Source organism: Myxocyprinus asiaticus, chromosome 12 (assembly GCF_019703515.2).
Source record: "Myxocyprinus asiaticus isolate MX2 ecotype Aquarium Trade chromosome 12, UBuf_Myxa_2, whole genome shotgun sequence".
NCBI classification, from domain to species: domain Eukaryota; kingdom Metazoa; phylum Chordata; class Actinopteri; order Cypriniformes; family Catostomidae; genus Myxocyprinus; species Myxocyprinus asiaticus.
The window spans coordinates 20,836-44,630 of NC_059355.1; the positions used below are offsets into that span (position 1 = coordinate 20,836).

At 39.0% G+C, this 23,795-nt stretch overlaps 2 protein-coding genes across 2 annotated transcripts in view; one reads left to right on the forward strand and one right to left on the reverse strand.

Annotated features, from left to right (window-relative positions):
* The first annotated feature begins 205 nt into the window (after positions 1-205).
* psmd12 (proteasome 26S subunit, non-ATPase 12) lies at positions 206-9,687 on the forward strand. The gene is made up of 11 exons (XM_051712669.1): positions 206-425; positions 2,529-2,588; positions 2,684-2,812; positions 5,816-5,923; positions 6,059-6,163; positions 6,298-6,447; positions 6,537-6,671; positions 8,173-8,285; positions 8,389-8,563; positions 8,756-8,833; positions 9,058-9,687. The coding sequence occupies exons 1-11, from the start codon at positions 318-320 to the stop codon at positions 9,265-9,267; spliced, it is 1,371 nt and encodes a 456-aa protein (XP_051568629.1). The 5' UTR covers positions 206-317; the 3' UTR covers positions 9,268-9,687.
* Positions 9,688-18,340: 8,653 nt separating this feature from the next.
* The window catches only part of micall1a (MICAL-like 1a), a 43,758-nt gene continuing 38,303 nt past the window's right edge, over positions 18,341-23,795 (reverse strand). The window contains exons 15-16 of the mRNA XM_051711870.1: positions 19,781-19,827; positions 18,341-19,686 (exon numbers count right to left, since the gene is read on the reverse strand). Coding sequence (XP_051567830.1) covers positions 19,565-19,686; positions 19,781-19,827 — 169 coding nt within the window. The 3' untranslated portion in view covers positions 18,341-19,564. The remainder of the gene's footprint in view (positions 19,687-19,780; positions 19,828-23,795) is intronic.

Consider the following 23,795-nt stretch of genomic DNA (forward strand, 5'->3'; position numbering starts at 1 on the left):
TTCTAATTACCAATGATTTAAATTGTAACTGTAGTGGAATACAGTTACTTATATTGTAAATACGTAATCCCGTTACATGTATTCCATTACTCCCCAACCCTGGGTGTAGGGTTATGGTTAGGGTGTAGGGTTAGGGTGTATGGCTGGCGTGTGGCGGGAGGCTGCGGCAGTGCTGAAGCCGCTCGGTAGGGGGCGATAATCCTCCACTAAACATAAAGCACCATATAACCCGCGTGAAGAAGAGCTGAAAGACAGCGAGCTGTTCGAAGTCTAGTTAAAACATTTACTGTAAACTCACCCGTTTATAAGCGGTAATAATGTCCGAAGACAGAGCTGAGCGGTCAGATGGACGGATAGTGAAAATGGAGGTCGACTACAGTGCCACTGTAGATCAGCGTCTGCCTGAGTGTGAGAAAATGGCCAGAGTAAGTGTGAATGAGCAGCTGAGTCATGCTATGTGCTAAAGCTAACAGTCATCTAATCAGATAATCATTAAACTGGTTGATTTAATTTTACTACAGATTAAGAATGTGTATTCGTTAAAAGAAACAATCGTCTGCCAATGTAGAGTCCTACAGATGGGCATTATTTTGGACATAATGCTGTTAAATTCGAGTACCGTGTGTGTGCTTTTACACCAGCAACGTTTCTGAAAATCAAGTTATTAAATGTTTATCAGGAGTGAACTATTGTTTAGTGTTACAAGCGCGATCGTCATGAAATCGTATTGGCATGATGCTGGTGTAATAAAATGCAGTCTTGTAGAATTATTTGATGCAGTGACCGTGAAGGCGATGATCTCTGCTCATTTTAAACATCATTATTTAGAAGATGAGCCTGAACGGTACAAAAGAAGACTGTTTGATCACTGTTTAGCTCGATCACAATTAATATATCTTAATAATATGGTCAGAAATAAGTAATTCTGCACAACTATTGAATTCGAGGTCGCGTTGTTTGAGTGTTGAATATTTTCCTGACATTGATATTAACTCACAATCTTCAACAGCATCACACGATTTTTCCTTTAATTAATTCTTATAAAAAGCTGAGAGTATTAGAGCACTTTAATACAAGTGTGTTTCAATACAAGAGGAAAGTTCTGATTTTATTGACCACATGTGGAGTTAGGAGAGATGGATATAATCAAATTTGCTTTTTTACATTTTCAATGCAGGAAAAACCTTTTATATAAGTCCAAGACATCCTTTCTTTAATGAATCAGTCATCATGCTACTCTTAACTACATCAGTGCTTCCCAAACTTATTTAAACTGCAGCACTCCTTTAGTGGTTTTGCCCTTCGGCTCCCCAAACACTGAAATAAATAAACAAATATGTGATTGAAAACACTCCTTTATTTAAAAAGGTTAATATTGGTATAAATATTAACAAATTTAATCAAAATAATGTAGCTGTCAAGTGTTCCTCCTAAACATTGCTTCAAGTTTTTGTTAGTCAAGAGTTAGTAATAAAATAGAGAACAGAGTCAACATTCCTTTAGATTTTTTATTTTTTAGGAAAAGCAATCATTTAACAATTGTGATATAAAAAGTAATTCAATGAAAAATAATAATAAACTTACATTTACTGTGTAATTGTTAGATATACATGAATAAAGATTGAATACAGTCAGAGAAAAGCAGACCTGTTATTGAAATGTATTGGGCTTAAAGCTTCTGAAGTTATCCAGTGAGTGCTTTTCTCTCTTTCTTGTCAATATTTTTGTTTGATTAATATTAATGATACGCTCTAAGAGCTACAGCACGTCTATTAGGCTGCATTTACACATCACACAGATCGATATATTGATACAAGATTTTTGTTCTGTCTGCATCACATAATACATTAATGGCTTGCATGCATCAATCAAGACATCGCAGATGTTTGTTCTGTCTGTTAACACTCCCGTAATACAGTAACGTCAGTGTTTACATTCATATCGCGTCAAGAAACGCATTTAAATGTTCACACACCACGAGAAACAAGCGCTCTATAGAGAGTACACACACATACTGTACATGTGAGCATTTAAAAAGCTTCCGGCTGTAGACAAACAGCGTGTGGGTATAGAACTGAGTCAGTACTCGGTGCTGACTGAGCAGAAATTTCGTGGCACCCCTAGCCAGTCCTGGCAGCACCCAATTTGGGAACCACTGGCGTACATCTTCAGCTCTCTTAAATAATTTAAGAATGGATATTAAGTCTTAACACTTCTAAACCTGTATGAATTACGTTGGAATAAGAGCAAAATTATGTCATTCTTATCATTTTTACCACTTAAAGACTAAAATTCTACTCTTAAGTTGCTTTATACATATGGCCCCATGATGTCTTGTTGATTTTTTTTTTTCCCTGTCTGAAATAATGTCTTTATATAATTAATGGTATGTAATGTTTTTATATAATGAACTTGACTGTTTCTTTAATTTTTACTCTTGATAACTAGTGTTAGTGTTAACTGTACAATTATCTTAGCTTTAACAAAAGTATTGCGACAGAAAATGATGGTCTGTTTCTCTTTTCCAGGAGGGCAGACTTCAGGAGGCCATTGAGAGTCTGCTGTCACTAGAGAAGCAAACAAGAACTGTTAGTGTCTCACTATACTGTGTATGTATGGTGTTTTGACATTTTCAGTCTTAAAATGCTCTAATTCCTGTATTTGTGTTGTCACTTTTGTCCAGGCTTCAGACATGGTGTCCACCTCCAGGATCCTGGTGGCTATAGTTCAGATGTGCTATGAAGCCAAAGACTGGGATGCCTTGAATGAAAACATCATGCTGCTGTCTAAGAGAAGGAGCCAGTTGAAGCAGGTAGGAATACTGTAATGGTCCTGATCAGGGTGCCACAGCCAACTGGTCCAGCCTGACATTATAAACACATCTACACTAACAACAGGCAGTGGTGCTCTCAGGATTTTTTTTTATGTAGTGGCCAGAGGGGAGCAGCAAAAATCTTAGGGGTGTATATGTACACAGTACACAGCATAAATCAGTACACCCTAGATCTGCACAATTAATCAATAAAAGATTGCGATCTCAATTCAGACACCCATGCAATCTTAATTCCTAAATGACAACGATTCAGCTATGTACCGTGTTTTTGGGCTTGTTTTAAACTTTCTTTAAAAGTGCTTAACAGTTTCTCATTCGGTTTATGTTTCATGAAAGAAATGTGACGAGTAAGCCACTTCTGTTTATAACATCTGTAACACTATGCTGTGCATAAACAGATTTTAGTCTGTGAGTAAAACAATATGCCTGTTGTATTCTATTCATTAACATTAGCGACTGTGGATATATCTGATATAACCCTCTTTACAGTAAATTAATAATCTGGTGCACTGACAGTGTTTTTCAGATGAGTATGATGAAACGTCATTTAGTGGGCATGTGAGGAGTTGCGTTTGTTAGATGTTATGATGGACAAAATATTTAAACTAGTTGCATGAAGTGCTTTGTAAAGGGAAAATATTCTGAATTGGCAACTTTAAGACTCTTCTATCATCTCTATGACTGATGTTTTCATTTGGTGCACGTGTATTTGACCAGCAGACACTGTTATGTCGCAGGACCTTTCAGATTATGAAAAAAAACGCGTGATTTATATTCCGGAAAATCCAAAGAAAATGAACAACAAGCTTCACAACATTATAAAATTAAATTTCAAGGTTTACACATAGCGTACATTGTACATTGGCTCCGAATACATTAAACTGTTCACTCAAGCACAGCAGCAACTTAACTATAAAACAGTCATGACATTTGAAATAGTCTTGAATTAATCTGTTTAGAGTTTTTAACTGCCCCATCTTTAATAATGCTCATTCAATAACAGTTCCTTTGCAAAGATTGAACCATGTATTCACTGATTCACAAGCAATCCATGCTGATCTGAGCCGAAAACATACAATCCCTGCTGAAATGTTCTGAATACACTAATGTAAAACAATCAACTGTAATGTTGGGTGTTTCAACCAGCTTCAACAGGCCAAAGCAGAGACACTGGTCTTCACAGGAGCGACATCTCACATCTTCCGTGATTGTTTACACACAGACTAGCATGTGTTTCTCCCAGTCAGTGGCAGCAGCAGAATGAGACGTGTTTTTAAAAGTTGTTTGAACCGCTCATAAAACACACCGCACATTGCCGGTAATGCATCAAAACGATCAAAGACGTACATCTAGTGCATGTTTTCAAAAGACCAACATTTAAAAATGGCACAGATGGGTGCAGAAACTGTCCAGGACACTTCAAAACAGCAAGACAGAGCAGCTGAATGAAACAGAATGGATGTCTCCTTTTAGAGTTATAACTTGACATCGCTTCTTTTAAAAGTCATTCATCAAGTGCACATTTATGTAGAAAAACATTTAAATCCAGATAGGTACATGAAAGTGACCTGTGTAAATCGCTTTAAAAGTGTAGATGAATCTCCCATGACAGGCTTATCTCTCTCCTCTTTATCTGTGTGACTGACTGAGCACCAAAGGTGTTGTTGTCTTGCTGAAGAGGGAGTCATATGCAGATGTATTCGGTTCTTGTGACATCACAAGTTCCACTAATTCCAAAGGCCCGTTTCTGCAGCTTGGTTTAAATAAATGTTATTTTTTCTATTATGAAGGAAGTTTTCTGTTCTGAAACGTACAGTATGTTTTTATAGTTCAATGAACTCTTATATGTTAAAAGATCAAGGAATATTTGATTCGTCATGTCATGACCCCTTTAAGAATATTCGGTGTTAAATATAAGCTATTATTATAATAATGGGGTGGCCAATGTTTGTTTGTTGTTTAGGCCTTGGGGCACTGACATCAGGTGACAATTAAAGCCTTCTTTTCACTGCATCCTACAAACGACAGCCAATAGACTAGAAGTGATTCATTTCCAATGGAGAGTCGCACGGGGTTCCAACAATCTCCCGATGTGACCTGTTCGGTTGCATTGAAATATTTGAACTCGTGCGACTAGACAGTATGCAACTGCCCGACCGGATGTGATGTATTCATTCAAAACCATGAGCGTAAAGTGAGAAATATCAGTGACCTAAACTTTATTGTTAACTTTATTGTAAATGCCTGCTACTTATGTATTTTGGACAATTATGAATGTAGAAGTCAGAAATTAATGTTTACATTGCAAATATATCACAAAACAAATTTCTTACGTGATTAAATGTGTAAGTGTCATTAATTTCTACACACGCAAAACCTACAAATCTAAGATTACATCTGTGAATTTCTGCTTCCAATTTGCTGAATTATTGTTGGTGTTGCAGTTAATTATCATAACTATAAAAACAGTATTAATAATAAATAATACCATTAATAATAAATACCAAGTGAATATTAATCATGAACATTATTCAATTCATTCATCTGATCAACAAAAACAGTATGTCATTCTCAGGTTAACTTTTGGTAGCTTCTCCCTTAATGAATAAAATCAATTTCGATCATACTGACAGTTCATCACGACAGCCACTAGGGAGAGAAATACGAAAGTCGTATGTGAATGTCAGAGACCGTGAAAAGGCGAAAAGAAGAAAGGATTGGGATAGAAGGACAGGAACAGTAATTATCCAGTACAGCAATTGTGATGTAACTGTAGGACAACACAATGTGCTGAATATATTGTAAAATATACAACTTTAACATCAGATGTAAACGTTTGTCGTGTAGATGGTTTACTGAGCGATGCAATGCAAGAGGTAAAAACTGCTGATCTCCAGTATGTGTATCCTAATCAGCACAAGATGTTCTCTTGTTGGTTTCCTGAGTAAGAGGTGAAAAAAATCTCTTGATTTCCCTGTACAGGCAGTTGCAAAGATGGTACAGGAATGTTACACATATGTGGATGCTGTGAGTGACCTGTCGGTCAAACTCCAACTCATTGACACGCTACGCACCGTCACAGCTGGAAAGGTCACTTCTCCTGTTTATAACTTAATCTTTTTACCCAATCTATTTTTTATGGGCTCACTACTCTTAAGCATGATGATCTCATGTTTAGCTTTGCAGTTGTATTCAAATTCATAGTGCTTATGACTGTTTTTGTAGATATATGTGGAGATTGAGCGTGCCAGGCTGACTAAAACACTGGCCCACATCAATGAACAGAATGGGGATGTGAAAGAGGCTGCATCCATTCTGCAGGAACTGCAGGTGAGTCTGAGCTAAAGATTTGCACATCTGCCTTATCATCATACATTTAATCTTTGCTTTCTTTCACTGGGCTCTTCCTTGAAGCTTTGGCTGCACGGAGTTGAGTGACATGGATCTGCTCTCTCTCCCTGCAGGTGGAGACGTATGGCTCAATGGAGAAGAAGGAGAAGGTGGAGTTCATTTTGGAGCAGATGAGGCTATGCATTGCTGTGAAGGACTACATCCGCACACAGATCATCAGCAAAAAGATTAACACCAAGTTCTTCCAGGAGGAGGGCACTGAGGTCTTTTTCCTGTGATTCATTCTCAATTCATTATCTTGTGTAAAAAATTAAAGACCACCCCACAACTTGTTTATTTTTTTTATGTCTAGGAGTTAAAATTGAAATATTACAACCTGATGATTCAAGTTGACCAGCATGAGGGCTCTTACCTGTCCATATGCAAACATTACCGGGCCATTTATGACACTCCCTGTATCCTGGAGGACAGCACCAAATGGCAGCAGGTACCTCATCCTGTCAATATTCTAATTTGTGGCCGATCAGTTTTAACCTTGACCTCAGTGGAACAAAGGCTGTGTTTACACTGTCACAAAAAAATCGGATTTTTATACTCGCATCTGACACAGATCGGATATCAGTGCACACGTGTAAACGAGTTTGGATTTTTCCGCATTCGTTCTGAGCCACTTCCAAATGTGGTTTTAAATCAGGTACATATCCGATATCTGGAATCTGACCTACATCTAAACACATATATCTGATTCCCCATGGCTTTTCTTAATGCCGTGTCTTTATGAAGCAGACGTCCCTGTAAGCACTCGCATAAAAACGCAAATCTTCTCTTGTTTAGGCGTAAGTTTTGTACCCACTCCCTGTTGTCAAACGTGTGGACTTAGTACCACCACTCCTGACTTCTAGCCGTATTCGGACGGGTTAGTTGTATAAGGGCCCATTGAGTTATGTAATAATTACCAGAGCTTCTGTGTAATTTGAATACCATGCGAATCGGTCATGTCAGTAATTTTTCCTGACTTTTTTCCAGACTCTTCCGGACTGCACGTTCCCGTGCCGGTAAAAAAATTACAGCGTGTTTTACCTACTGTAAAAATAACCCCTGATAATATATATCCAGTGTGAATTGACATGTTGGGAAAAAGGAGCACAAGCACTTTTTTTTTTTTTTTTTTTTTTTTTTTTTTAAGCAGAGTGAGTGCGGGGAATTGTGTTGAGCCCTGCGTTTCAGAAAATATATTGTGGAGGGACAAATAAATTACATCATGTGAAGGGATTGGCCATATTTTTAATTCAAGAGTGTAATATAAGATTATAGGCTTGTTAATGCCACCAGTTCTGTTGTATTTAGACAGTTATTCCAATTAATTTCTTCTTATAATCACAGATACAGTATATGCTCAAGTTTAATATTTCCTGCATAATTAATCAGCTAAGTATACATTTTCTAATAGGTAAGTTGCACGTGACAACTGTGTGTAAATGCTGTACACACACCCAACTCTGAGTTTTACAGAATATCGTTTATCCTGTGCAAAGCAACGGTAAATATTACAGACGTCAGCAGTAATAATTACTTGCGGACAAACTAATCCAGTGAATAGGGCTTTAGCCACACTTCTCGTCTGACCGATGTTGAAATCATTAAAGCCATGATTAACATGGCAGCAGTAAAAAGTCCCTTTTGCCTAATTAATTGCAATCGTGTGCAATTTTGCAGACTTTTGAAAATATGAAATAGCACAAGGCCATTCAAAACCCGAGGGTGAACCGTGGTGCTCGTGAGTAAAAGCGATCAGTAATGGAATCATTCAAGTTTGGGCGGGAGATTAATGTAAACAGATACGAGTCGTGTCTTCAGTGAATGTAAACAGGCCGGACAAAAAATCATATACGGTCAAAAGATCGAATCTGTGCATTAAGCCTTGCAAACGCAGCCAAAGAAACTTTGTGCCTTCAATTCTCTCTTTAATGTTCTGATGTATCTTTCAGGCTCTAAAGAGTGTTGTACTCTATGTGATTTTGGCTCCTCATGACAATGAACAGTCTGATCTAGTTCATCGAATCAGTGCTGACAAGAAACTGGAGGAAATTCCTAAATACAGGTAAATAAGAGTTAAAAGATGTGGCTGGTCAAGTACTGAGCAATATGGATAATAATGGAGTCCTGGGGTTGTTCTCTTCATCTTTCTCTTCCTTCCCTGGCAGAGATCTTCTGAAGCAATTCACTACCATGGAACTAATGCGCTGGTCATCTGTTATGGAGGATTATGGAAAGGAGCTGAGGGAGGGCTCTATGGGAACCCCTGAAACAGATGTCTTCAGCTGCTCTGAAGAGGGAGAGAAGAGATGGAAAGATCTGAAAAACAGAGTGGTAGAACATGTGAGTTGTCTTCTTGTGTGTCAGTTCTGCCGAGTTATCAAATAATATGGGAAGCCAGATTGTATTTTTAAAAATTATATTTATACAGTTTATAAGTTGGTCTCCGTCACTCTCTCGGATTTTGCTTTTGAATGAAGTATTCTGAGCTGTTGTTCACTTGCTATAATACAGTTTCTGTCTTTTCATTTCCAGAACATCAGAATTATGGCAAAGTATTACACAAGGATCACAATGGAGAGAATGGCAGGACTGCTTGATCTCTCTGTTGACGTGAGTTCCGTCACATTTACTGAAATAAAACACTTTGTGTCTTCTTTGTGCTTGGTTTGGGATATTTTTCGATCACTGGGATGTTGTTTGATCAGGGCTATTGAAGTTTTTTTTTTGCAAACCATTGTAATACTTATGAAGTGCTTAAGAAGAGGAACATTTTAATCTTTACACTCGGTGGAAACATGTGAATTAATATGCACTTTTCATGTTGGTCCTTGTAGGAATCTGAAGAGTTCTTATCAAACCTGGTAGTCAATAAGACCATCTATGCAAAAGTGGACCGTCTGGCTGGTATCATTAATTTCCAGCGGCCTAAAGACCCTAATGATCTTCTTAATGACTGGTCTCATAAACTGAACTCTCTCATGTCTCTGGTCAACAAAACTACTCATCTCATTGCCAAGGAAGAGATGATTCACAACTTTCAGTAGAGCCAGTCAGGGAGACAGCAGTTAGTACATTGTATTTGTAGTTTAGATCTGGATGTGAGACTTAACCTTTCTTTTCTTTTTTCCACCATTAAACAGAACAATAAAAATGTAATGATTTAAAACCCCTGTTTCTGTAACTGAACCCAGACTCTGTATTCAAATGAAATGTTTGCTGTCAATGCTTCTGTGTAAATTCTGTCCATGACAATGCCGTGTTCTGCACTTAAAACGAGAACAATCTTTTGGGTTAGATCCTAATTTAACAGTTGTTTCCACAGCAGGTTTATTCCTTCACTGCACAAGCAATTGAGATTTTTATTCATTGTCTTGTTGGGGATCTATGGCTGAAATATTATGTCCAGAAAAACTTCATTGACACCCCAACACCTGCTATTACTATTAAACATGATGGAAAACAAGGTTCTGATGTTGCTCTAAGTGTTTCAGCAACTAGCACATTACATTTTTGTTTTTTAATAATTCTGGGATTCTTAATTTGATCTTAATTTCACATTGAGATTTAGGGAAAAACAAGCAACATGTCAGAAAACAACACTACCACTGTACAAATTAATTAATAGTTTCTAATTTATGTTTTTATCACCAGCCAGTAGGGCTTGGCTATATGGACCAAAAATCAAATCTCTGTATTTTCAGGCTGAATGGCGATACACGGTATATATCTCAGTATTTTCTATGAAGTGGACTAAATGTTCAGTTGTAAGTTAAAGCCACATGTGAGATGGTAAATGAAGCTTGCAACATCCTTTGTTTCGGGGCAGAATACTTTTTGGGCTGTGAAGGCTTCGTGGCCAGGGCTGCAGGGAAGTTATTTTATATTACATGTACGCACGGTAATCAAATAAAGAAAAGCATCTATCACCATCATTTACAGCAGGGGTGCTCACACTTCTATGGAATAAGACCTACTTTTCCATCATGTTATTGCAGTAAGATATGCCATACACGATATATATATTTATCACAATACCAACATTTCAGTAGTCTTTAGTGAAATGTGATTTTTGATACCAGCTTCAATACCACAACAAATAAATGTCTAATACTAACAAATTTAAGTTCTCAAGTATTATTCAAGAGTAGTAAACAGTCAGTAATAAAAGAAAAGCAATGAATTGAATTGAAAAAATATTAACACTATAGAACAGCAACAACAAAAAAAGAAATGAAGAAAACAGTGATTTTTAACTGCTTTAAAAAAACATATCATGTATTCAATTAAACATTCAGAATGAGTTTGACAAAACTACTCCTGGTCTTCCCTGTATGAATGATACTTTTATACTCGAGATATACAAGTGAAGTTATCCAAGCAAGAGCAGTGAGAGGTTTTGTGTTTTCTTGTTATTGTTGTTTGATTAATATTAAGGATACACTAGACAGCGTCAGGTGTATTAGGTTACATTTAAACTTACAAGTCATACATTTAGATCAGCTTCCCCCTAATGTTTACGTTCGTTTTAAACATAACTCTCTGTTTTTACCTCACCAAGATGGGCATTTTGTCAGAATTTTGAAATGTATTAGACCGTTTAGGCGTGAACGTTCTCGGAGCACACGCATGTAAATCGCGCCGCACACACACAAGCCGCCTGTCAATTAAGCAGCGCAGAGGGAGAGTGGAGGCGGGGTTTGCGTGCAGACTCAGAGGGACAGTGGGGAGGGGTTTGAGTGCAGAAATGTGTTTATCCCCTATATTGATGACCACCCCATCGCCTAAAATACAGTCTGGGGCAAAATAAAATTTGAGTGCCCAATACCTCACATAAAACTCTGAATCTTCAACCAAAATTATTGGCTCTTAACACACCCCCAAAAGACATGGGTTGTGTCTCCATCTTCTGATTGGCATCGCCTGCAGGTGGATGTGTCTTTAAAACCAAGCCTATACAATCTAGAGGAGGTCCAATAGAATAGATTACCTTCTCTAAAAGCAGTAATCATTACTCCCAGCGTATCTGTGCTTTAGGGGAGTGTAAACTACTCCCAAAAACAATAGGCCTAGCCCACCTTTGTCAATCGGCCTATGTAATTTATTGAAATGTAATCTGGGACGCTTACCATTCCAAATGAAGGACTTCGCTATGCTAGCAAATTGCTTGAAATAAGAGAGGGGGACATCTACAGGGAGAGACTGTAACAGGTAGTTAAACTTTGGAATACAATTCATTTTAATAACATTAACCTTCCCAATCACTGATAAATGTAATGAAGCCCACCTGCCCACATCGCTCGAAAACCTTTTATTAAGGGGTCAAAATTAACTCTAACTAAATCACACAAATTTGCTGGGAATAAAATGCACAAATACTTAATGCCCTGTTTGGGCCACTGGAAGGCGCCCGGCTGGAAAGCCGTTTCTGGGCAGTACGCTGTCAGTGCCAAAGCTTCGGATTGAGACCAGTTGACTCTGTATCCTGAGAATTTAGAAAAGGAATTAATAATTCTGTGGAGGCAAAGCATAGATCCACTGGGGTCAGAGACAAATAATAAAACATCATCTGCGTAAAGCAAAAGATTATGCGCCACACCTCCCACCACCACCCCTGGAAAATCATCCTCCTTTCTTATCGCGGCTGCTAATGGTTCCAGGACAAGACAGTACAATAATGGGGAAAGAGGGCAACCCTGCCGAGTGCCCCTATTAAGAGTAAAATAATCTGAAATGAATCCATTTGTTTGTACCGCCGCTATCAAGTGTCCATAAAGTAACTTAATCCAACCAATAAAAGTATTCCCGAACCCGTATTTTTCCCAAATCTTAAAAAGATAATCCCATTCTACCATATCAAACGCCTTTTTGGCGTCAAGTGAGATGGCAGCGACCGGAGTCTGATCATTCGCCACTGACCACATGATATTGTTGAAACGCCTAATGTTATTAGAAGAGCTGCAGCCCCGAATAAACCCCACTTGATCTATATGTATAAGAGATGTCATAATCGGTTAGCCAAAATTTTTGACAATATTTTAACATCTAGTTGGATCAGGGAAATTGGATGGTAACTCTTACACACTTGGATCTTTGTCCTTTTTAAGAATAAGACTGATCCAGCTTGTGTCATGGTTTGCGGAAGCTTTCCATTCTTTAATGATTCCGTATAAACTTCTAACAAAAGTGGAGCCAGTTCTGTAGAGTAAGATCGAAAAAATTCAGCGGCAAAGCCGTCTGGTCCCAGAGCCTTGCCTGTAGGCAAGGCCTTAATTACCTCGCCAATCTCCTCCAAGGTTATCTCAGAAACAAGATAATTTTTTTGCTCAGTCGTCAGTTTAGGGAGTTCTAATGGTTCAACAAAGTTTCTAATATCTTCATCAGTAGATGAAGACGTGGAACTATAAAGATCAAGATAGAATTCTTTAAAAGCATTATTAATATCAATGGCTGAGGTAAATATTTCACCACAAGCAGATTTCACTGAGGGAATGGAATAAAAAGACTCTCTCTGCTTTATATATCTAGCCAGAAGCTTCCCTGCATTGTCCCCTGACTCAAAGTATGACTGTCTTGCCCTGAATAGCCAAAACTCCAGTTTCTGCAACAAAATAGTATTATATCTGTATTTCAAACGGGTCAATTCTCTGAGGCCATCAGACGACATTCGGCACTTCAGCTCTGCCTCTGCACTTTTAATATTCCCTTCCAATTCCATGAGTTCTTGTGCTTTGGATTTTTTGATGAATGAGGCATACTGTATGATCCGACCCCTAAGAACCGCCTTAAGTGCCTCCCAAGCCACGCCCACAGAGGATACTGATGACCAGTTGGTCTCCATATAAACATTGATTTCAGCCTTTAACATTTGTTGGGGTTCAGGATTTTGCAAAAGGGATACATTAAAGCACCAACTATATGATTTCTTTTTCTCCATATGTGGAAACACCTCTAAACTCACCAGGGTGTGATCTGAGACTAAGATGTTTCCAATTGAGCAATCAACAACAGATGAAATGAGGGACTTATAAAAAAAAATCTATTCTAGAATAAATCTTATGGACTGATGAAAAAAATGCCTCCCAGATGGGTTCAAAAGTCTCCAAATATCTGTATGACCAAGATTTTTACACATCCTGTGAAGCATCAGTGTTGCTCTAGGGGGTTTACACACTTTTGCTTCACTATGATCAAGGACTGAATCCATCAAAAGATTAAAGTCTCCTCCCAATATTATATCATGAGGGGTGCCAGCGGCTTGCAACATCCCTTCAAGATCTATAAAAAAGCCCAGATCATCAACGTTAGGTGCATAAATATTAGCCAAAATCAACCTTTGCCCCTGAAATTCTGCTAAAACAATAATGACTCTTCCTAATTGATCATTAATCTGTTTGAGACATTTGAATTGTAGATGTTTACTTATCAATGTAATGACTCCCCTGCTCTTACTTGAGCCAGCAGTAAAGAAAACATGTCCACCCCATATCTTCCCAAATTTTTCAGCTTCCTGCGGGGAAAGATGCATTTCTTGAAGAAACACTACATCACGTTTCTTACGTTTAAGAAAAGAAATAACATTCCTTCTTTTTATGGGGTGCCCCAACCCATTCACATTCCACGTGGAGAGAGACAATCCACTCATATTAACATTTGACATTTTGACATATTAGAAAAAATAGATTGTGTGTCAAAAAAAAGATTATAAAGACCGCATTCAAACATTTGCGCAACAATTAAACCCCAAACCAAACAAACAGAAAAATGTGTGCATTAACCCCGCACACAACAGTGCCAACCAGCATCCATCCCTCTAAACTCAGACAGTCCATGTACGCCTACGAGAGCCCCCGCGACAACTTTGCGGTCGGATTGCTCAAGTCCGGTGCTTCTATACAAATTTTGTGAGTCAGAATTACATAACAGAAGAAAATCTATAAAACAACTTCCAGCCAATAGGCAGAATAAACACAAAGAATGTGTAGATTCATCCACATACTGTCCCGAAGGTGTGTTCCTCCCCAAAACAAACTCCAGCCTCTAGTGGAACCAGCCACACACACACACATAAAAAAAATCCTCAGGCAGTCAAACAAATGTTCAGTGAGCCGGCTGAGTGCAGCAGATGACCTAATCATTCCAATGTCCTGCCAAAAATATTCCACAAAACAAACTCCATCCAATAATAGGCATAAGCAAAAAGAACGTGCAGATTCATCCACAACTGTACTGAAGGAGTGTTATTCCACAAAACAAACTCCATAACTTTTGTGCTGTTCCGCCTCAAATTAGGTGGAACAGCACAAAAAGAAACAAAGAAGGCACCCAGTTTTCTCGGATGGTCAAGTGAATTTTCATTGAGTCAGGTCCACTTGGCTGCAAAACGAGCGCCACACAATAATTTACTCATTCCATTGACTGTATGGAGGACAATGCTTGTTGAGGACAAGTAAATACATTGTGGTCATCCTTAGCATCTATTCTCAGTCTGACCGGGAACTTAAGTGTAAATGCGACCCTCCGTCAATGCAAAAGTTTCTTGAAGAAGTGTTATTCCACAAAACAAACTCCAGCCGCTAGGCAGAACCAACACAAAAAGAAACAAAAAAGGTGCCCAGCTTCCTCGGATGGTCAAGTGAATGTTTAGTGAGTCAGGCTCACTTGCTGCAACGTGAGAATCACACTATGACCTACTCATTCCATTGACTTTATGAAGGACATTGCTTGCTGTGGGCATGTAAATATTTTGCGGCCATCCTTAATATCTACAAGAACAATAAAATGCTGTGGTTCTTCCAAGAAAGCCTTCCTTTGCTCCTCGCCTCGCGTAACACAAGATCTTTATCGGATGATCTCAGAAATTTGGCCAGAATTGATCGGGGCTTGTCTCCCTCCATTGATCTCTGAGCCGGGACCCTGTGAGCTCGCTCGATTTCCAGCTTATGGCCTGTTATGTCGAGCAGACTCGGAAAGAGCCCATCCAGAAATTCGATGACTCCAGATAATCGATCCGTTTCTCGACATCCCCTACTCTTGTAACCATCCAAGTGAATTTCATCTCCATGGCAGTTATCGATTGACATATTGCAGCAAGATCCTCCAAGTCAGCAACGACCTTCATCAGCAATGCCGACACGTTCAGCAATTTGCACCGAATCTCATTCACCTCTCCGGCCGAATTGACTCCCTGGTCCGAGGCCTCCTGTGGGGCGTCAGCCTGAGCACGTAATTGTCTTTTAATGTCTCCAGAGCCAGAGGATTTTGAATTCTTTGACATGTTGTCTTCCCAGTTATGGATCAGGGTGTATCAAATCTCACCGGTTCATATCATTAAAAGTATCAAAACTAGCAAAGTGCGCAGAGCTCGCCGTTCACACATCCGAACCTTGCATGGTGTCACATGAATCCCACCTCCTGGCTGATTCTTAAGTATTTTAGACATCATCCTTTGGAAGCAGCAAGGGGCTGAAACCAATCCATACAGAGTCCTTTTAAAATGGAATAGTCCATCATGCGTAATGAACGCGATAAGGTTACGAATATCCTCATGCAGCATGACCTGATGGAAAGCACTTCTAGGTCTAATGTGAAGAAAAGCATTGCTCCACACATTTTTGCAAACATCTCCATATATGGAAGAGGAAAACTGTCCACTACCACTGCTTTATTAGGTTCACGTAAATCCACGCAAAGCCTAACTTGTCCATCTTTTTTCTGGTGACCACTTTTGGGGAGACCCAATCTGATGCATCTGCAGGCTCTAATATATCTTGTTGTACTAGCTTCTGTAGTTCCTCAGACACCTCGTCACGTACTGAGAAAGGTAAACCCCTAAAGTTCTGCTGAATTGGGTGGAAATCAGAGCGAATTTTCACACATTGTTACAACTCTATTGCACACCCAAGTGTGTTGTCTCGTCCCATAGCCAGAGCTGAATCTGTGTGTGCAAATGGAGTTGAGCTGACACAGCTATCACATAGTTTTAGACATAGTGCAGTAAACAAGTCTCTGCCTTACACAGCTGATCCTTGTTGCACAATGTATATGTCTGTGACAGTACAATGATCACCAAATGAGACGGCTGCATTCAAGCATCCATTCACTTAAATTGCATCTCCCTTAAAACTAACTAAACTGAGCTCTGGTAGTGAGAGCAGGACTTGAATGAACAATCCAGTGTAATTGTACATGGGTAGGATCTGACCTAAATACATTGCAGATATGCTTATTGAATATAATCCTAACAGACCTAACCCTAAATCAGTTAGAAATTCCGTGGATTCACTCAAAACAAGGTGAAACAGAGTTTAGCTATTATGCCATAGATTCTGTGTGATGCGGGTTCCAGTCCACTTTTACAGAACCACTTTTCATCCCATCTCATGTCAGTATGGATGACATACACTTTGTTTTAATAAACATTAACAACATATTTTAAAGGGTTTTGTGGAGACATATATTCAAAATATCCTATAGGAATATTGGTTTATCCTGTAGGATCTTATTTGATTTTTAGAATCCTATTAGACATTGTGACATTTTTATTGGAATCCTACTTGTATTATATTGTATTGTTTTGTATTGTATTGTAATAATGCCATGCTAATGGACAGTTATAAGAAACTGGAAAGGGTGCTATGGGAGTTTTAAAATCCTAAAGGATTTTCTTTAAATTCTTATTGAGTGGTAAAGGGGCATTTTATCCTATTGGTAATCATTTGGAACTTTGTTTATTACAAACCAATGAATTATCCTTGTGGCACACAGAGTTGAGTGATATCCAGTGTTACTACTGAGACCCTTTTGGGTGTCAGGTTGGACGTGTTGTGCATTCTGAGATGCTATTCTGCTCACTCCAAATGTACAGAGGAATTATCTCAGTTACTGTAGACTTTCTGTCAGTCTGGCCATTCTCTGTTGACCTCTCTCATCAAGAAGTTGTTTCCATCTACAGAACTGCTGCTCACTGGATATTTTTGTTTTAGCACCACTCTGAGTAAATTCTAGAGACTGTTGTGAGTGAAAATCCCAGAAATACTCAAACCAGCCCATCTGGCACCAACAATCATGCCACGGTCCAAATCACTGAGATCACATTTTTCCTCATTCTGATAGTTGACGTGAACATTAACTGAAGCTCCTGACCCATATCTACATGATTCTATACATTACACTTCTGCCAAACGATTGGCTGATTAGACAATCACATGAATGTGTATCTAATAAAGTTGTCAGTGAGTGTATATATACAGTATATACTGTGTATAAATATACAGTACTGTGCAAAAGTTTAAGGCACATAAAATGTTACACGAAATATTTGTCTTAAGATGGTTATTTATATCTTCAGCTTTAGTGTGTCAATAGGAAATATAAATGTTAGACTCCCAAACTTTAGAATAGAAGAACAGAGAGCCCTGCAACAGATGTCATGACCCCCCACAGAGCCCCCACTGAACATGGTGTCATTCTGAGATTACATAAAGAGACAGAAGCAATTGAGACTAAATAAATAGAAGAACAGGGAGCCCTGCAACAGATGTCATGACCCCCACTGAACATCGTGTCAGTCTGAGATTACATAAAGAGACAGAAGCAATTGAGACAGACTAAATAAATAGAAGAACTGTGGTGAATTCTCCAAGAAGTTTGGAACATCCTATCTGCCAACAACCAAGAAAAACTGTGTCCAGGTGTATCTCGGAGAATTGGGGCGGTTTTAAAGGCAAAGGTGGTCACACCGAACATTAATTTAGCTTTTTTATGTTTACTGGACTTTGTATGACATTAAGTGATAAATGAAAACTATTTATGGCATTATTTCTGAAGACATCCTCACTATGCAACATTTTTCACAAGTGCCCAAAACTTTTGCATAGTACTGTGTATATATATATATATATATATATATATATATATATATATATATATAGACACACACACACACACACACACACACACTTTTTTTCTGTGTGGTTCTAAATTTGATGCACTAAAACTAGAGCTGTATTGTTGATCTACACAGCTTGGATGACGCAGTGAGATGAGATGTGAAATAGAGTGGGTCAGATAATATGTACCCGTGTGAGATATTAACGGTGAAAATTAAAACTCAAAAAGTGTGTTTCTTTCTTTTAGTTTTATTTGTCACATCCTCTGTCCTGAAAACACTGGGATTGTTTTAGAGGGACTATATATTTTAGATTTTTTCAACAACAAAAAGCCCTTGATTTGAGTTGAACAAGCCGGCGCACACACTGACAAACAGAACAAGAAAAATACTGAAATCTGATAAATACAAATAAAAACACCTAATACATGCAAATGAAACTAACTGAAATGCCAACAAAATATTCAGACACTCAACATCCAATTTGAAGACATAAATTAAAGGCACTACTTCAGAAATACATTACTTTCTCCAGTTAATAGAGATTAAGGTCCAACGTCTGACTGACATTTTTTACAGTAAAACCAGTGATTATTACAGTCCATTTGTTTATGCTAGTGATGCTAAAATTACACAGTTTAGCTTAAAAACATGCTTAGTTACCATGAGTTTTCTTGTTCCATCATTAAAGAGGTTTAGTTGTATTTTAATTGTTTTAATTAAAATACTGTAACAAGCTTAATGACAGTGATTAAGAGGTGCATTAGGTTCAGTTTCAGGTTTCTTACACTTTAGTCAGACAACCTAAAATCTGTGCACAGAAATCCAAAACATAACCAGCTTCTGCTGGTATGAAACTAATACCGTCAGTAAATAGCATTAAAATGTATGTTATAGGGTTATAGCAATATTTGTTTTACAGTATATGCAATAAAGAGTCTTTTTAATATCAAGCAATCATGCTACTAAAATAAATGAAGTAGCATTAGCATGCCAATAACAATATATTTACCTACAATTTAATTAACTCAATACGCCATACCGATTAGTGCGTTTCCCGTTCAGCTTCCTATGATCAATGAGTTATATTTCTTCAAGGGTTAATTGTCACTGTCATGTCTCAAAATCACATCCAGGAAAAGTTTTCAATATTTGTTTACTTTTAAATGTAGTATTGCATGTTTACACAGTGTATGGGTATGTTAAAAGATTTGTACACTAATGAACTTAAAACTGATTCTAAAGTAATAACCATCAATTAAAACCTTGTCTCACTTGACTAAGTATTAACTCTTCACTTTGGTTGGCAGTAGCGCAATATATCAGTATTGCTGCTCCAACATCAAAGGCAACTTGAACATGACTGGCACTTTTTTAAAGTACGATAAACATAAGAGTTGATGAGATATAATGTAGAAAGTCTGTGTCTATCTCTCGTTCTCCCCATTCCCACTTCAACTGTTTTCTTTTTTGGCACTGTCGTCCTTCACTCCACTTTTGGTGCTCAGTCTCTTCAAAACCTTTATGGGCTTAAACTTTGCTGCTTTCTTCTTTTGCTCTCTATCTCCATGAAAATCTGACAAAAAATAAATACAGAAATAAATAATCAAGTTGTAAAAACTCGAGTTGACAAGTAAGAAAAACAGAGAATTACAAAAAATTACACTGACCTTTTTTCTTTAGCATAGCAGCTACTAGTTTGTCTTCTTCCTCCTCCCTGTAGAAGAAATTGAGAAAACTCTTTAACCTCCTGCAACACCGCATTCATGTGTGCACGTTGTATTTTGGCTTCACTATATGCAATGCATAATTTAAATGAATTAAAACTGACTGAATACTGTTCACAAAACACTACACTGTCATTTAAGGGTTAAACTTCTGGTGCACCGTGTCACGTGACACAACAGCATGACATTGATTTCTGTGAAGTGCTACTATGGGTGCAGCGCCAACAAAAGTGCCTCTGTTAAGAAACCTCTAAGTTTTTTGATGGAAACCTGTTTGGTTGTAAAGATTAATGTCTCTAGTTTCATTTGATATGCCGCTTTATAAAATCCATTAATTTTTCGTGTGTCAGCGCGCTGATAAACATGATGTCCACATATGTGGAAAATGGGACATTATTCCCTCAAAAGTTGAAAAACAAAACAAAAAAACATGTTAGTTATTTTGAATAATTTTCAACTCATCTGTGGGTCATTTCACTTCAGTTTAATATACACTGTAAACACTAATAGTAATCTCAAATTATAAAAAATAGTTTACTCAATCTTAAATCTTTACTATTCTTACTAGTTTAAGTTACAGTTACTCTCTAAATCCTAAAGTTGTCATTAATAAAAACATTTAAGTGGTCCTGATTAAACATTACGTGAAATGTCACATTTTGGAATCATAACTCAAATACATAAGTTCTTTAAAATTTGGCTTCGAGTACTACTAATTTAAAATTACCAAGTACAAAATTCTGGCTGTGTGGAATACCCATAAACCTTTGCGCTTTAATAAATTATGTTTGTTTGGTCAAAACAAGGGAACTTATGTAGTAAAATAATAGTTTATTTAAAAATGTATTTAGTTTTAATTCTTATGACTATAGTTGTTGTTTTGTTGTAGCTAAATCAAATCAAATCACTTTTATTGTCACACAGCCATATACACAAGTGCAATGGTGTGTGAAATTCTTGTGTGCAGTTCTGATCAATATAGCAGTCGTGACAGTGATGAGACATATACCAATTTACAATAAACATCAGATTTACACAACACAATTTAAACATCTGATATACACATAATTACACACAACACAATATGCAAATAATAATATACAATGTACAGTGTACAATACACACAATATAGAATACACATTATACAATAAAAATAAAAATAAAAATATATAAAAAAAGTATATATAGTAGTATATATAGAATGTACAGTATTGTACTGTATTGACATTCAGGCTGTCGGTTGATAGTCAGTTGTTAAGAGAGAATATAATATAATAATAATATAATTTATGACAGTCCGGTGTGAGATATAAGAGTAAGAGTAATAAAGTGCAGTGCTGATGTATTTTGATCGTGAGAGATCAAGAGTTCAGAAGTCTGATTGTTTGGGGGAAGAAGCTGTCATGAAGTCGACTGGTGCGGGTCCTGATGCTGCGATACCACCTACCTGATGGTAGCAGTGAGAACAGCCCATGGCTCGGGTGGCTGGAGTCTCTGATGATCCTCCGAGCTTTTTTCACACACCGCCTGGTATATATTTCCTGGAGGGAGGGAAGCTCACCTCCGATGTGTCTGGCAGTTCGCACCACCCTTTGCAGTGCTTTACGGTTGTGGGCGGTGCTATTGCCGTACCAGGCGGAGATGCAGCCAGTCAAGATGCTCTCCACAGTGCAGGTGTAGAACCGTGTGAGGATGTGGCGGTTCATTCCAAACTTCCTCAGTCGTCTCAGGAAGAAGAGGCGCTGATGAGCCTTCTTCACAATGGCATCAGTGTGGATGGACCATGTGAGTTCCTCAGTGATGTGGACATCCAGGAACTTGAAGCTGCTGACTCTCTCCACTGGTGCTCCATTGATGGTGATGGGACTGTGTTCTCTGTCTTTTCTTCTGAAGTCCACCACAAGCTCCTTTGTCTTACTGACGTTGAGGGAGAGGTTGTGCTCCTGACACCAGTGTGTCAGAGTGTGCACCTCCTCTCTGTAGGCTGTTTCATCATTGTCAGTGATCAGACCTACCACCGTCGTGTCATCAGCAAACTTAATGATGGCGTTGGAGCTGGGTGTTGTCATACAGTCATGTGTGTACATGGAATACAGTAGTGGGCTGAGAACACAGCCCTGTGGGGCTCTAGTGTTGAGGGTTAGTGATGAGGAGATGTTGCTGCCTATTCTAACCACCTGGTGTCTGCCTGACAGGAAGTCCAGGATCCAGCTGCACAGCGAGCTGTTTAAGCCCAGAGCCCGGAGTTTCTCATCTAGCTTGGAGGGCACTATGGTGTTGAATGCTGAGCTGTAGTCTACAAACAGCATTCTCACATAAGTGTTCTTTTTTCCAGGTGGGAGAGAGCAGTGTGTATTGTAGATGCAATGGCATCATCAGTGGAGCGGTTGTTGCGGTAAGCAAACTGCAATGGGTCCAGTGATGGAGGCAGCACAGAGCAGATGTAATCTCTGATTAGTCTCTCAAAGCATTTGCTGATGATGGGGGTCAGAGCAACAGGACGCCAGTCATTTAAGCAAGTGATTTTGGATTGCTTTGGAACAGGCACAATGGTGGATGTTTTAAAGCATGTGGGGACTACAGACAAAGAGAGGGAAAGGTTGAAAATGTCCATAAAAACACCAGCCAGTTGGTTCGCGCACGCTTTGATGACGCGGCCCGGAATGCCGTCTGGGCCAGCGGCTTTACGGATGTTCACCCGTCGGAAGGATCGGGTTACATCCGCTACAGAGACGGAGAGTGAACTAACCTCTGTAGCTTCGGCAGCGAGAGCTCTCTCCGTGAGGGTGGTGTTATTTCCCTCGAAACGAGCATAAAAAGTATTCAGCTCATCCGGGAGAGAGGCAGCAGTGTTCATGGTGGAGTTTTTATTCCCTTTAAAGTCCGTGATGATGAGTTGGTGGTGTTAAACTGTCCTTCAATCTTGCTCCTGTACTGGCGTTTTGCTTCGGAGGGCATTACTGGCTTGTTTATGCTCCTCCGCGTTCCCGGAATTAAAAGTGGAGATCCGCACATTAAGTGCCGCGTGAACATCGTTATTTATCCATGGTTTCTGATTCGGATAGATCCGTATTGTTCTGGTCGGAACCACGTCCTCCACGCACTTTTTGATGAAACACATTACGCTATCAGCGTAAAGCTCGATGTCGTCATCAGAGGCGGACCGGAACATCTCCGATCTCATGATCAAAACAGTCTTGTAGCGTAGAGTCTGATTGGTCCGACCAGCACTGGATCGTTCTGAGGGTGGGTGCTTCCTGTTTCAGTTTCTGCCTGTAAGTGGGCAGAAGCAGAATGGAAGAGTGGTCCGATTTGCCAAATGGTGGGCGGGGGAGGGATTTGTAGCCATCACGGAAGGGAGAGTAGCAATGGTCCAAAACCCGGTCCACTCGTGTGTTGAAACTAATGTGTTGGTGGTATTTTGGTGCGACTGATTTTAAACTGGCTTTATTAAAGTCCCCGGTCACAATGAACGCAGCCTCAGGGTGCGCGGTTTCTTTACAGTTCCCTGAGTGCCTGGTCTGTGTCGGCTTGTAGCGGGATGTACACAGCAGTGATAATGGCCGCTGTGAATTCCCTCGGTAGCCAGAATGGTCGACACAGAAGCATGAGAAATTCCAGATCAGGAGAGCAGAAAGACTTGATAGAATGTACGTTCCTCTGATCACACCAGGATTTGTTGATCATAAAACATACACCACCACCTCTGCTTTTACCTGAGAGGTCTTTCACTCAACCCCGCAGGTTCAATGGCTGAGTCTGGAATCTCCACAGACATCCAAGTTTCCGTAAGGCAGATAATGCAGCAGTCCCTCGTCTCTCGTTGGAAAGAGATCCGCGCTTCCAGCTCGCAGAGCTTGTTATCCAGAGACTGAACATTTGCCAGTAGAATAGTGGGTAGTGGGGGTCGATTTGCGCGGCGTCTTACTCTGATGAGAACGCCGGCTCTGTTTCCCCT